Genomic DNA, 16,264 nt, shown 5'->3' on the forward strand with positions numbered 1-16,264 from the left:
GTTTCTGATGGCTCTCTGCCTCCTTGTACCAACGATACCCAGTGCATTGAGGTCTCTGTGAGGAGACTGTCCAGTGAAGCCCTGGCAGTCCACTTCAAGGGGCATGCACTTCGATCCCTGCCTCCGACAGTCGCTGACCAGTTCTTCGTACCTGGCAAGCTTCTTCTCATGGGCCTCATCCAGACACTCCTTCCCAGGCACTGTCAGCTTCAGCAGGATTATACGTTTTGCTGCCTCTGAGACCAGGAGGAAGTCTAGTCTCAAGTGGCCTAGATGATATCCCGTGGGAACTTAATTGCTCCTCCAGGTCAGTCAGGATTTGCCAGTCGTGAGCGGGTGCCAGAATCCTCGTGGGTGGCTTTACTCTTGCTCTCCTGCTCTCAGAAAGGTGGTGGCTCAGTTGCAGAGTTCAGCTCATTTGCTCTTACTGATTCTTAAGAAGATTGCTTATGCGAGGGTCTTCAATATTTGGCCACTTCTCCAGTGAAGAGCTTTCGGGTAGCAGCTCAGAATGTGTTCCAAGATTCCTCCTTTGGAACATAACAGGCAGTCTAGGGCATCACCTTTCCCCAGCTATACAGGTTGAATGGACCGGGCAAGATGTCATACACTGCCTAGACTGCCTTGATTCGGTACAGATCTGTTCACCAAAGATCATGTCACTCTCCTTTCCATGGCTCACTCCCATCTGGTCCAAGCTCCCTGCTGTTTCATGCCCACTGCTTTGGAGGATCTCTCTTTTGAACAGCTACCCTCACTTTCTCCAGAATGAGCTTGCACTTCGGCCTCCCCTTAGCCATGTCATACCTGGGAACTGAGCAGCTTCCCAGTCCAGCTCTTCCTTGCATCGCCACTCCCACCATCGAGATTGCACAGTCGAGATTCAGCCTGCTGCACGGCCTACAATACAATACAAATACTTCATTGTCACCAAATAATTGATACTAGAGTGTACAATCATCACAGTGATATTTGTTTCTGCGCTTCGTGCTCCCTGAAGTACAAATCAAAGTAAATATAATAAAAATTTAAATTATAATTCATAATTAGAAAATAGAAAAGGGAAAGTACGGTAATGCAAGTCAGGTCCAGATATTTGGAAGGTACGGCCCAGATCCGGGTCAGGATCTGTTCAGCAGTCTTATCACAGTTGGAAAGAAGCTGTTCCCAAATCGGGCCATACGAATCTTCATGCTCCTGAACCTTCTCCTGGAGGGAAGTGGGACAAAAGTGTGTTGGCTGGGTGGGTCTTGTCCTTGGTTATCCTGGCAGCACTGCTCCGACAGCATGTGGTGTAAAGTGAGTCCAGGGATGGAAGATTGGTGTGTGTGATGTGCTGGGCTGTGTTCACGATCTTCTGCAGCTTCTTCCGGTCTCAGACAGGACAACTTCCATACCAGGTTGTGATGCACCCTAGAAAAATGCTTTCTTCGGTGCACCTATAAAAATTAGTGAGGGTTTTAGGGGACAGGCCAAATTTCTTCAGCTTTCTCAGGAAGTAAAGGTGCTGGTGGGCCTTCTTGGTAGTGGACTCTGCTTGGTTAGACTAAGTCAGGTCATTTGTGATATTCACCCTGAGGAACTTAAAGCTTCTTCTCTTCACTTCCTCCCAGAATTCATAATGACCCCTGTCACAATGACCGCTGGACTCCCTATACTGAATCACCTCTCTAGCTCTTGTCACCTTGACCTCTTCCTAAAAGGATTTCAAGGGCACCTGCAGCTTGGTGTTTTCTGTAGATGGTAATACTGCTGAGTCCTGGGCAATCCCAGCCACCTTTGGAGAAAGTTGCTGATCTTTCTCTTCTAGGTTCTAGACAGTGAAAGCTGGAACCTTACATACCAGCAATGGCCAAAGAATCCTTGGTAGGATCCCGTGCTGGTATATCCACACCTTGAACTTGACAGGTTGTCTTGACCAGTCAACTGTTTTCAACCAGCCCTCCAGTTCATGTCACGTATATTATTTATGAGGTATTCTTCCTGTCTCTCTTCATCTGTGATAAAGCTGGCACAAATGACAAATGTAAAACAATGGTGTCCTGGGATTTCTCAAAGACCTGGACACTTTGTCTTGCATGATTCTTCTATCACAAATTGCCAGAGAGCCAAAACATATTCTGCTTTGAAATCTTCATGGAGAACAAATGCTCATCGTATTATGGTTGTAATGCTTATTGTTGTGGAAGCCCAACAATGTGATGGAGCCAAAATGCAAAATCTGCTCAGTGGAAAATGTCTGGAAAACTTGGCTGATCACAAATGTACAAACTGTTAATTTTCAATGTTACTCTAAGTGGTGAATTGGTGAAACATTTTCTGTTAGCTGGTCTGAAAGGAGAATAAAAATTTGAAAATAGGAGTAATAATGGCCTGAACAGCCATTGAGTGTACCACCTACAGTGCATATTGGCTGGAAAAGACAGTTCAGGTACTGCCTCCAAGTTGACCATTAGTTGCCAAACCAGCGTTTATCATATAGCCTAAAAGGACGATAAAACTAAATGATTTCATTGTAGACTCAGATAAAATAAATTTGACAAGGATGCTCAAAATCATGATGTTTTAATTGATTAATTAAAGATAGTAAAAATTCAACAAATATCTTGAATATCATTTTTATTTCATTATTACATTTGCTTAAAATGCTACTGCTGTAAGTTTCTAAGAGGAAAAAAATAAAGTAATACTGATTTGCAAGAGTTGCAGATAAAACTTTTCTACCTTGTTAATCATATCAAATATTTGTCTTTCACTAACACAAAAATATAATACTGGAATAATCCAGAACAGTGCCCTACAGTGCTACCTTCTTTGCAAAAACACATTATCCATTAGTTTGTGATAAATGTGGTGATGTTTTAAACTGTGCAAATAAAGGAAATTTTAATAGCAAGTCTTTCAGCAAGAGCACACAAATTTTTTTTCAGTCCACTGTTGTGAAGTTGAATCCAATAGTTTTTGTGTTGTCTTTTTATTTGGTTTTTGATGCGGGGGAAATACATTACATAATGACTGCCACATAGAAAATGATTAGGATTAGGTGATGATATGGATTAGTAATGGGATTAATTTGATATGTATAGTTTTAAAACAGCACAATGATAAATGCTTTTATTGTTTTCTTTCTCCAACAGGGAGGGAAGAGCAGCATTAGTCACCTCATTTTGCATATTTAAGTATATGGCTGTCTACAGCATGATCCAGTATCTTGGGGTTTTGTGTCTGTACTGGGTATGAGTAATTATTTCAAAATTGTTTCTAGTGATAAGAAATGAGAAAATTTTCACTATTAATTATACTCAGCCAATTATTCATCTAATTTTGTGAATTCAAAAAGCCTTGGTTAAAATTCATAGTTCCTTTTGAATTGTACCTCAGATATATTCAGAATTGAAAGAACTGAATTAAGGAATAACAAATTGCTTATTCTGATAATTAACAAGTGAGTTATTATAGCTTTTATTGTGAATGTTTGTAGATAAATAGAAAGGTAAATACTTATCAGTAAATGGAAAGGTAAACCAAGAAATCTGATTCCACTTAAAATAATTTCAGTGACTTTGATTTGTATTAACTTCTACAGCATATTATTTCTAAGAAAAGTCTTATTTATTAAAATGAATGCATTTCACAAAACAGATTTTACATATTTTCAATTTCAAACAGTTTATTTTGATTTATATTTCCTTTATTTTTCTCTTTATGCCTTTGGGAATGGTGACTCCTACTGTGCTGATGGTGTCAGTGTGTTTAATTGGCCCTTTTTCACAAGTACCTCCATTGTTTAAATCTTAACAGGTTAGTTAATCAAGGCAAGATCCATTCCTGACTGATCCTGGGAACGATATGTACATCCATATTGAATAATCAGGCTGACTGGGTATTGATTAATGGAACATTGAATGGCTCAGCACTGCACAGGCCCTTTGTGGTGCCAACCTTTTGAACCTACTTCAAGATCAATCCAACACTTCCCGCCCACAAACCCTCCATTTTTTTTCATCTGTATGCCTGCCTAAGAGTCTCTTAAATGTTCATAATGTATCTGCCACCATCACCACCTTTGGCAGTGCATTCCATGCACCTACCACTCACTGTGTAAAACAAAAAACATACTTTTGACATCTCCCCTATACTTCCCTCCAATCACATTCAACTTATACCTTCTATTAGCCACTTCTGCCCTCAGAGTAAGATGCCAACTATCCACTCTATCAATGCCTCTTATCACCTTGTGCATCTCTCAGCCTCTTATGCTCAAAGAAAGAAGCCCTAGCTCACTCAAACGTTCGTCGTAAGACCTGATCTCTAATCCAGGCAGAATCCTGATAAGTCTCCTCTGCAATCTCTGTATAGCTTCTACATCTTTCTTATCAAACAGAACTGAACAAATATTCCACCTGTGGTCTAATCAGAGTTTTGTAGAGCTGCGACATTACCTCGCGGCTCTTGAACTCAATCCCTCGACTAATTAAGACCAACACATCATGCGCCTCATAATCACCCCAGCAACTTTGAGGGATCTATGGACATGGACTGCAAGATCCCTCTGTTCCTAGAGGCTAAAGGCAAGACTGACTTTTCCTCTTGAGACGAGAATATTGTGATTGGCCACTCAGTTAGAGTTAATTAACTGAGCACATCTCCATATCAAACCACAACTCTTCTGAATCTTCAGAGTTTGTGATCCAGATATATCAGTTAGATCCTCGGTGAGCCTAGATTGATCCTTTGCAATGCCAAAACCCTATCCACCTCATGAAGGCTTCAAGGAAACTGACATATTATTCTCTCAACTAAATGAAACTAATAACACACCAGTTTAGTATAATATAGAAAGTGTAATTTATAATAGCTTTACTACTGTGTTGTCTAGCAATATTCTCCCTAACCCTCAACTGACAACTTTTTCAACTGCATTGTTTGCAGGCTCTAGTCTAGCATTTGCTGACTTTGTAAGTTAATATAAGTGCTGGAAACACGCTGAAACACTATACCTTTTCTTTCATTTTAGGAAGCAAATACTTTTGGGAACTATCAGTTTCTGTTTGAAGATTTGGGGATTACGACAGTAATCGGTATCACAAGTGGGTACTCTTGCTTCAATCTTACTCAGATTCCTACTTAAATAAATCAGTAGCACCCAGACAATGACAACATTAACAATGGACCTCCTGAAGTCTGCAAGTAAAGTGTGATCTTTTTTTATGGCTGTATGTATATTAATACTTATCATGAATAAGAAATGAAAGATGAAGACTACTTCCACTTCCCTTTTAAGTCCTGATGAAGGGTATCAGACAAACTCATCTACTGTCCATTCCTCTCCTTAGATGCTGCAAGACCTGCTGAGATCCTCCAGTATTTCGTGTTGTGCTTGATGAAGACATAAATACACAATATTTGTTAGCAGTACAACTTTTGTTAGGATTTCTGCTAAAAGACCTGAGGAGGTAAAAAGATCTGGCAAATGGAATAAAAGTTATGAACATGAAATTATCCACTTTGGCAATAAAAATGAAAAAGAAGCATTTTATCAGCTCTCTGAGAAACAGAGGGGTCTGATTGGTCTGATGCATGATTTGCAGAAGGCTGGTATATAGGTACAGCAAAAAAATTAGGAATATTATGATTTATTGTCAGAGGAATTGTATGCAAAAGTAGAGTGATTATGCTTCAATTAGATTCTTATTCATAATGAATAAGTATTCATTTATATACAGCCATAACATGTCTCACTTCAGACTTCAGGAGACACACCGATTAAAACGTTATTTTGAATGCTGTATGCTTATGCTTTTAATAAGAGACCTGGAATAAGTGGGTTGTTTTACAAAGGAAGGATAGGCATCTGGACTTGGATTAGAAGAGTGAAAATATAACATCCTGAGGGGTCTTAACAGGGTGCAATTGGAGCAGATGTTTCCTTTTATACGAGAATTAGAACTAGGAATCACTGTTCTTGAGATCCTGGAACTTTCATCCTCAAAGAATGGTAGATTCAGAGCCTAGATAATTTTAATGAAGAAGTACACAGATTCTTGATAAGCATGGAGGTGAAAGGTCATACTGGGTAACAAAAACATGGATTTAAGGTTACAAACTGATTGGACCTGACCCTACTAATGGCAATGCAGGCTTAGGGATCTTCTGCTCTGAATTTGAATGTTTGATGTTCCTATTTTCAAGTATAATCCAATTTCTTTGAGACTCATCAGAGAAAAGTCTTGCTCACAAGTAAATGTGCTGCCAAGTGATACATTAGTTTCACAGCTGCATCTTTCTGGTAGTCCAAAAAAATTGGTTTCAGAATCAAGGAACTATTGCAGTTAAGCAGATATCCTTTCTGAAATATGTTTTATACAGTATTGCAGACTAATGAATTAAAGGAGAATCTCACTTTCACTGCATGTGGGTTGGGAAAAAGTGACTGAGCAAATAACATTAAACTTTCAGAGATAGAAAAACGGAAGATTGTTATTCAATTGAATAATGAAACCCCTAAACCCCAACGACAACCACCTCTGCCCCGAAAACTCCCACCACCAACACTGCCAAACCCACCCCTGCTGTCACCACCACCTCCAACCCCACCACCATCTCCTCACCCACTACCATCACCATCACCTACAACCCCACCACCATCTCTACACCTGCTACCATCACCTCCAACCCCACCACCATCTCCACACCCGCTACCATCACCATCACCTCCAACCCCACCACCATCTCCACACCCGCTACCATCACCTCCAACCCCACCACCATCTCCACACCCGCTACCATCACCTCCAACCCCACCACCATCTCCACACCCGCTACCATCACCTCCAACCCCACCACCATCTCCACACCCGCTACCATCACCTCCAACCCCACCACCATCTCTACACCCACTACCATCACCATCACCTCCAACCCCACCACCATCTCCACACCCGCTACCATCACCTCCAACCCCACCACCATCTCCACACCCGCTACCATCACCTCCAACCCCACCACCATCTCCACACCCGCTACCATCACCTCCAACCCCACCACCATCTCTACACCCACTACCATCACCACCACCTCCAACCCCACCACCATCTCCACACCCGGTACCACCACACCACCTCCAACCCCACCGCCATCTCCACACCCGCTACCACCACCACCTCCAACCCCACCACCATCTCCACACCCGGTACCACCACACCACCTCCAACCCCACCACCATCTCCACACCCGGTACCACCACCATCACCTCCAACCCCACCACCATCTCCACACCCGGTACCACCACCACCAACAACCCCACCACCATCTCCACACCCGCTACCACCACCACCACCTCCAACAACCCAATCACCATCTCCACACCCGCTACCACCACCACCTCCTCCAACCCCACCACCATCTCCACACCCGCTACCACCACCTCCAACCCCACCACCATCTTCACACCCGCTACCATCACCTCCAACCCCACCACCATCTCCACACCCGCTACCATCACCTCCAACCCCACCACCATCTCCACACCCGCTACCATCACCTCCAACCCCACCACCATCTCCACACCCGCTACCATCACCTCCAACCCCACCACCATCTCTACACCCACTACCATCACCACCACCTCCAACCCCACCACCATCTCCACACCCGGTACCACCACACCACCTCCAACCCCACCACCATCTCCACACCCGGTACCACCACCATCACCTCCAACCCCACCACCATCTCCACACCCGGTACCACCACCACCAACAACCCCACCACCATCTCCACACCCGGTACCACCACCATCACCTCCAACCCCACCACCATCTCCACACCCGGTACCACCACCACCAACAACCCCACCACCATCTCCACACCCGCTACCACCACCACCACCTCCAACAACCCAATCACCATCTCCACACCTGCTACCACCACCACCTCCAACCCCACCTCCATCTCCACACCCGCTACCACCACCACCTCCTCCAACCCCACCACCATCTCCACACCCGCTACCACCACCTCCAACCCCACCACCATCTTCACACCCGCTACCACCACCACCATCACCTCCAACCCCACCACCATCTCCACACCCGCTACCACCACCACCTCCTCCAACCCCACCACCATCTCCACACCCGCTACCACCACCACCACCTCCAACCCCACCACCATCTCCACTCCCGCTACCACCACCACCTCCAACCCCACCACCATCTCCACACCCGCTACCATCACCACCACCTCCAACCCCACCACCATCTCCACACCCGCTACCACTACCACCACCTCCAACCCCACCACCATCTCCACACCCGCTACCACTACCACCACCTCCAACCCCACCACCATCTCCACACCCGGTACCACCACCACCACCTCCAACCCCACCACAATCTCCACACCCGGTACCACCACCATCACCTCCAACCCCACCACCATCTCCACACCCGGTACCACCACCACCAACAACCCCACCACCATCTCCACACCCGCTACCACCACCACCACCTCCAACAACCCAATCACCATCTCCACACCTGCTACCACCACCACCTCCAACCCCACCTCCATCTCCACACCCGCTACCACCACCACCTCCTCCAACCCCACCACCATCTCCACACCCGCTACCACCACCTCCAACCCCACCACCATCTTCACACCCGCTACCACCACCACCATCACCTCCAACCCCACCACCATCTCCACACCCGCTACCACCACCACCTCCTCCAACCCCACCACCATCTCCACACCCGCTACCACCACCACCACCTCCAACCCCACCACCATCTCCACTCCCGCTACCACCACCACCTCCAACCCCACCACCATCTCCACACCCGCTACCATCACCACCACCTCCAACCCCACCACCATCTCCACACCCGCTACCACTACCACCACCTCCAACCCCACCACCATCTCCACACCCGCTACCACTACCACCACCTCCAACCCCACCACCATCTCCACACCCGGTACCACCACCACCACCTCCAACCCCACCACAATCTCCACACCCGGTACCACCACCACCACCTCCAACCCCACCACCATCTCCACACCCGCTACCACCACCTCCCCCACCACCATCTCCACACCCGCTACCATCACCACCTCCAACCCCACCACCATCTCCACACCCGCTACCACCACTACCACCTCCAACCCCACCACCATCTCCACACCCGCTACCACCACCATCACCACACCCGCTACCGCTACCACCACCTCCAACCCCAACACCATCTCCACACCCGCTACCACTACCACCACCTCCAACCCCACCACCATCTCCACACCCGCTACCACCACCATCACCACACCCGCTACCGCTACCACCACCTCCAACCCCAACACCATCTCCACACCCGCTACCACTACCACCACCTCCAACCCCACCACCATCTCCACACCTGGTACCACCACCACCTCCTCCAACCCCACCACCATCTCCACACCCGCTACCACCACCACCTCCAACCCCACCACAATCTCCACACCCGGTACCACCACCACCACCACCTCCAACCCCACCACCATCTCCACACCCGCTACCATCACCACCACCTCCAACCCAACCACCATCTCCACACCCGCTACCATCACCACCACCTTCAACCCAACCACCATCTCCACACCCGCTACCACCACCATCTCCACACCCGCTACCACCACCACCTCCAACCCCACCACCATCTCCACACCTGGTACCACCACCACCACCTCCAACCCCACCACCATCTCCACACCCGCTACCACCACCACCATCTCCAACCCCACCACCATCTCCACACCCGGTACCACCACCACCAACAACCCCACCACCATCTCCACACCCGCTACCATCACCACCACCTCCAACCGCACCACCATCTCCACACCCAGTACCACCACCACCACCTCCAACCCCACCACCATCTCTACACCCGGTACCACCACCACCACCACCTCCAACCCCACCACCATCTCCACACCTGCTACCACCACCTCCAACCCCACCACCATCTCCACACCTGCTACCACCACCTCCAACCCCACCACCATCTCCACACCTGCTACCACCAGCACCACCTCCAACCGCACCACCATCTCCACACCCGCTATCACCTCCAACCCCACCACCATCTCTACACCCGGTACCACCACCACCACCACCTCCAACCCCACTGCCATCTCCACACCTGCTACCACTGCCACCACCTCCAACCCCACCACCATCTCCACACCCGCTACCACCACCACCATCTCCAACCCCACCACCATCTCCACACCCGCTACCACCACCACCACCAACTCTACCCCCAACCCTGCCACTGCCACCACCAGCACCCCCACTCCTATCACCACCTCCACCACCCCCACACTCACCCCGTTTATAAATCAGGCCCATGGCACTACTATGCTGGAAAAGAACGTGCCAACAAATATCACTAAGGGAAAAGGCTGTGTTGCCGCTGTGCATGGAACAGCTGCAATTTTTCTGAAGTAATGTATTGGCTGATGAGGTTAGAAATGCATTTTTGATCACTGAAGAAAGTAATTCCAAAGACTATGAAATAAGAAACTAAAGGAGTCTGCAGGCATTTCTTCACTATCAAACTATATTGATTTCCAGCAAAATACATCACAAACATATATTCAAAAAACACAAAATGCAGGCAGAACTCAGCAGGCCAGACAGCATCTATGGGAGGAGGTAGTGACGACATTTCGGGCCAAAACCCTTCATCAGGAGTGAAGTAACATGGGATGGTCGAGGGGGGATAAGAAGTGGGGGGAGGGATGAAGTAGAGAGCTGAGAAGTGATAGGCTGAAGGGAAATAGGCTGGGGGAAGGTGGAGAATTATGGGAAATAAAAGAAAGAAAGGTAGGGCTGGGGGGAGATTATAGTGAGGGGGGAAAGAGAGAGAAAGAGAACCTGACGAAAATTATAGATTGGGATTGGGGTAAGGGGGGGGGCAGGGGTTTCAACGGAAGTCTGTGAGTTGGATGTTCATGCCGGCAGGTAGGAGGCTACCTAGGTGGGAGATAAGGTATTGCTCCATCGACCTGCGTGTGGCCTCATCTTGAAGGTAGAGAAGGCCATGGACAGACATGTCGGAGTGAGAGTGGTCTGTGGAATTGAAGTGTGTGGCCATAGGGAGATCCCGCCACTGCTGGAGGACCGAGCGCTGGTATTCGGCGAAACAGTCTCCCAGTCTGCGGCGGGTCTCCCCAATGTGTAAATGGCCACCTCGGGAGCACTGGGTACAGTATATCACCCCAGTTGACTCGTAGGTGAAGTGGTACCTCACCTGTAAGGACTGTCTGGTGCCTGGGATGGTGGTGAGGGAAGAAGTGTGGGGGCAGGTGTAGCACTTCTTCCGTTTGCAGGGATGAGTGCCCGGAGGGAGGTCGGTGGGGAGGGATGGGGGGGGATGAATGGACAAGGGAGTTGTGTAGGGAGCGATCCCTGCGGAAAGCCGAGAGTGGGGGGGAGGGGAAGATGTGTCTGGTGGTGGGATCCCGTAGGAGGTGGCAGAAGTTACGGAAGATTATACGTTGGATCTGTAGGCTGGTAGGGTGATAGGTGAGGACCAGGGGGACTCTATCACTGGTGGGCTGGCGGGGGTTGGGGTGAGGGCAGAGGTGCGTGAAATATAGGAGATGCGATGGAGGGCAGAGTTGATAGTGGACGAAGGGAAGCCCCTTTCTTTAAAAAAGGAAGACATCTCCTTTGTCCTAGAATGAAAGGCCTCATCCTGAGAGCAGATGCGGCGGAGGAATTGAGAGAAAGGGATAGCATTTTTGCAGGAGACAGGGTGGGAGGAGGAATAGTCTAGGTAGCTGTGAGAGTCTGTAGGTTTGTAGTAGACATCGGTGGATAGGCTGTCTCCAGAGATGGAGACAGAAAGATCTAGAAAGGGGAGGGAGGTGTTGGAAATAGACCAGGTGAATTTGAGGGCGGGGTGAAAGTTGGAGGCGAAGTTAATGAAGTCGACGAGCTCAGCATGTGTGCAGGAAGCAGCGCCAATGCAGTCATCGATATAACATAAGAAAAGAGGAGGACAGATACCGATGTAGGCTTGGAACATAGATTGCTCCACATGGCCGACAAAAAGGCAGGCGTAGCTAGGACCCATGCGGGTGCCCATAGCTGCACCTTTAGCTTGGAAACATATATTCTCAGTGATAAAGTACATCACCTGGGCATCGACTTCTTCTGAAGCTGTGAAGACCACAGCTGTCATGAAATTGACAGTGGAAATCACCATTTTTATTAGATATTCTGAATAAATCTTTCCTGAACAATGCAAGCCTGTTCCACTCAATTACGCAAGGATTGTTTCCTATCTAAGATAATTCCATTGCACGATTATGATTAGCAGTGCATTACATGTTGGAGATCTTGCCAGTATTCTCAGCTGATTCTAGTGCTGGTAACCTGTTCTGATGCTTTCTTTAACAAACAGTGCCTTTGTTCACATGTTTCCTTGAAACTTACTTTGTTTTGTTTTAAACTCCTGGTCCAATATCACCTGTGTCTGAGTGAATTAGATAAACAGTGGCTTAAAGGATTTTGCTTCTTAATCTCGGCTAAAAACATCTCTCCTGTGTTCTATTTCTTTCCTTTCTACAGCATTCCTTTCTTTCTCCTAAAGCTCTGGCACCCCTGACAATCTAAATCCATGCTCTCCTCTACAGTCCAGCTAGAATTTAGTCCCATTCTACATTTATCAAAAGTGACTGCTAAAGGATCCAGAGTACATTTTACTGAGCTCGCAGTTCCCTCATGACCCCACATCATAAGCTTAAAAGCATGCAGTCATCCAGTGCCAGCTGGTGACAACAGATATTTCCACAAGAACCAGCCAAGGTCCCCTGATGCTCCTTGAAGTGATCAGCCTCAGGCCCTTGTCAACAACAACAGGTGCTGGCGGCATCTATGAAAGAGAAGTCATCAAGATTTCAGATTCTTATCCTTTTGCCAGAAATCACTTCATTCTAAAAAGACAGCATGGGTTTCAAAACTCAAATTTGAAGTGTCTATTTGGCTGTTTAAAAATACTGAAAAAGGGAGTTCATCTAGTGCTCGAAGTAGCAGATGCAAAGGGTTAATAGAGCATGAGGAAACACAAAGGAACAGAATTCCGCCTTCGGAGGATTTAGAGATTCCCCATTTCTATTGTGACCGTATACAGTAGCTTTGAGCAACACATGACTCTGTAGGCAGAGCTTTTACTCAGAACTCCAGTGACCCAGATGCAATATACTAACCTCAGCTGCTGTCTGAGTGGCATTTACACATTCTTGCTATAATGGCATAGGATTTCACTTGCTCCTCCAGTTTTAATACACATCCAAGGATGTATTGACTGGTGTGTCTGCTGGAAATGGCTGCACCCGCCCCCCCCCCCCCCCCAATGTAACTGGGTAGCAGAAAAATCAGGATGAGGAAGAGTATATTACAGGGAATAAATGGACAGTGGGACAGATGGGAATACTGTAAGACAGCACAGAATCATTCAGCCAAATGGCCTAAGAGAATATGGCAAAGTTGCAAAGCATGGCATACCAACTGTGCAGGACAATTGTGTGGCAAGCTTTATCCTGCTAAATAATTTCTTCACTCAGTTCACTCACACCAACTGTCTTAGCATCTCCACCAACCAGGTAATCAAATATTTCATTCTATTTTACTTGGCTCCCTTGGCCTTCCATGCTATGTTATAAACATGAAGGTGAGCCAGAGGGGAGCAATCAGTGAGAGATGATGTACAACTGCTGCCAATGTTTCATCTGGTTTTAGGATAACTACTGAACTGATTAGAAAACTGAAATACTTATTTTTAGGCAATGGTGACAGATTATGACCAGAGCATTACACCTTGAAGTTTCTATGTATTCTTCCATTATTTGTGTAATTCTCTTGATGTTAATGCAGCTCTGCAGAATTTTGACTATGTTAGTTCCTTGAATACTGAGATTCCAGAGAAATGGTTGACAATAAATTCGGGAGTTTCTGCAGATGCTGTTAATTCAGAGCAACATAAAAAAATGTTGGAGGAACTCATCAGAGTAAACAGTCAATGTTTCTGGCATTGATTAGATCATGATAAAGAGTCTTGGCCTGAAACATTGACTGTTTATTCCCCTCCATAGATGCTGCCTGACCTGACGAGTTCCTCCAGCACTTTAAGTGTTGCAAATGGTTGTCAAAACATTTCACTCAAGCCAGTCATTTTCAACCATGTGCTACTGAAAGAAAAAAAAAAGATGCAATTAAAATCTGGGCAATTATTCATCAGAAAAACAGATTGCCATTTAGACTTGCTGGAATTATGGTGATGGAGTGTACTTAAAAATGTTTTGGAAGATTTAATATGCATGTTAGGTGATACAGATATTTGTAACATTATCTGATGAGAGATTTTTATCCCAACTCAATTTTTATTGTATTTCAGTGAGCCTTAATCATGTATATCCAAAGCTGGACCCACATCAGCCACCCAATCAGCTTATTTCACCGCCTTTGCTGCTGTCTGTTATTCTGAATGTCATTTTCAGCCTTGCTGTACATGTGTTTGGATTCATGATGGTTCAACAACAGCCTTGGTACTCACCCACAGATATTTACAGGTAAGACGATAAGATATAGGAGCAGAATTAGGCCTTTGGCCATCGAGTCTGCTCCATTATTTCATGGCTGATCCAATTTTACTCTCAGCCTAAAATCTCCTGCCTTCTTTCCATATTCCTTCATGCCCTGACCAATCAAGAATCTATAAAGCTCCAACTTAAATACTCATAAAGACTTGGCCTCCACAACTGCAAAGAATTCCACACATTCACCACACTCTGGCCAAAGAAATTCCTCCTCATCTCCATCCTAAAGGACGCTCCCCTATTCTGAGGCTGTGTCCTCTGGTCTTAGTCTCCCACCATAGAAAACATCCTCTCCACATTCACTTTATCAAGGCCTTTCACCATGCAATAGGTTTCAGTCAGATTAACCCTCATTCTTCTGAATTCGACTGAATACAGGCCCCAAGCCATCAGAGGCTCTTCATATAACAAGCCATTTAATCCTGGAATCATTTTCATGAACCTCCTCTGAACCCTTTTCTTATCTACCTTATTCCGTTTACAGCGAGCATTCAGACACATCTTCAGTCCTATATTAATCCTTTTTGACTTTGCTGCACCATGCTCAACCTTTTGATTCCTAACTTTGTCTGAAGTCGTACCAACTTTGCCTCCACAACCTCTCCACTAACTATTCAGGCACTCTGGTTCCTATACCCTGCAACTCTAATTTAAACCCCACTGTGGAGCATTAACTAACATTCCTGCTAGGATATTTGTCCCCTTCCAATTCAAGTCCAAACCATTCCTTCTCTACAGGTTCCACCTTCCTGAAAGAAAGCCCAATGATCCAAAAATCTTATGCTCTCCCTCCTACACCACTCCTTAGCCATGTATTACACTATATAATCCTCCTAGTTCTAGCCTCAGTAACACATGGTACAGGTAGCAATCCTGGTGGTCACCATCCTGGAGGTCCTGCCCTTTAACCTCACATCCAACTTCCTGAACTCCCTGTACAGAACCTCGTTACTCATCTTACCCATGTCATTGGTATCTACAAGGACCATGACTTCTGGCTCTTCACTCTTCCAGTTAAGAATGCTGAGGACTCGATCCAAGATATCCCAGACCCTGGCACCTGGGAGGCAACGTACCATCTGGGAATCTGGTTCTCGCCCATAGAATCTCCTGTCCATTCTCCTAATGAATGAATCCCCTATCACCATAGCATGCCTCTTCTTCCCCCTTCCCTTCTGAGTCACAGAGGCAGACAGTGCCAGAGACCCGACCACGGTGACTTTCCTCTGTTAGGTCATCCCCCAACAGTATCCAAAGTGTTGTTGAGGAGGGTATCCACGGGAGTACTCTGCAGTGGCTCCTTAACCCCTTTCATCTTCCTGACTGTTACCGAGTTTTCTGTGTCCTGCACTAAAGGCGTAATCACCTCTCTGTATGTCCAATCCATCACCCCCTCAGCCTCTCAAATGATTGGGAGTTCATCCAGCTCCAGCTCCTTAATGCAGTTTGTTAGAAGCTGCAGCTGGATGCACTTCTCGCAGTTGTAGTGGTCAGGGTCACTAGAGGTCTCCCTGCAAGAGGAGCATTTCACTATGCTGTCTGTCATCTCTACTTAGCTGAGCAAAGATAAAGAAGAGAAGGAAAAAAACTTGAGCTTTTCCTTCCCTTT

At 46.7% G+C, this 16,264-nt stretch overlaps 1 protein-coding gene across 1 annotated transcript in view; it reads left to right on the top strand.

Moving 5' to 3' along the window:
• The window catches only part of atp13a3 (ATPase 13A3), an 85,606-nt gene that overhangs the window by 56,143 nt on the left and 13,199 nt on the right, over positions 1–16,264 (top strand). Inside the window, exons 23-25 of the mRNA XM_059986907.1 lie at positions 3,138–3,234; positions 5,018–5,090; positions 14,454–14,628. Of these exons, the coding sequence (XP_059842890.1) occupies positions 3,138–3,234; positions 5,018–5,090; positions 14,454–14,628 (345 nt within the window). The remainder of the gene's footprint in view (positions 1–3,137; positions 3,235–5,017; positions 5,091–14,453; positions 14,629–16,264) is intronic.

Source organism: Hypanus sabinus, chromosome 2, assembly GCF_030144855.1.
Source record: "Hypanus sabinus isolate sHypSab1 chromosome 2, sHypSab1.hap1, whole genome shotgun sequence".
Taxonomy (NCBI): Eukaryota; Metazoa; Chordata; class Chondrichthyes; order Myliobatiformes; family Dasyatidae; genus Hypanus; species Hypanus sabinus.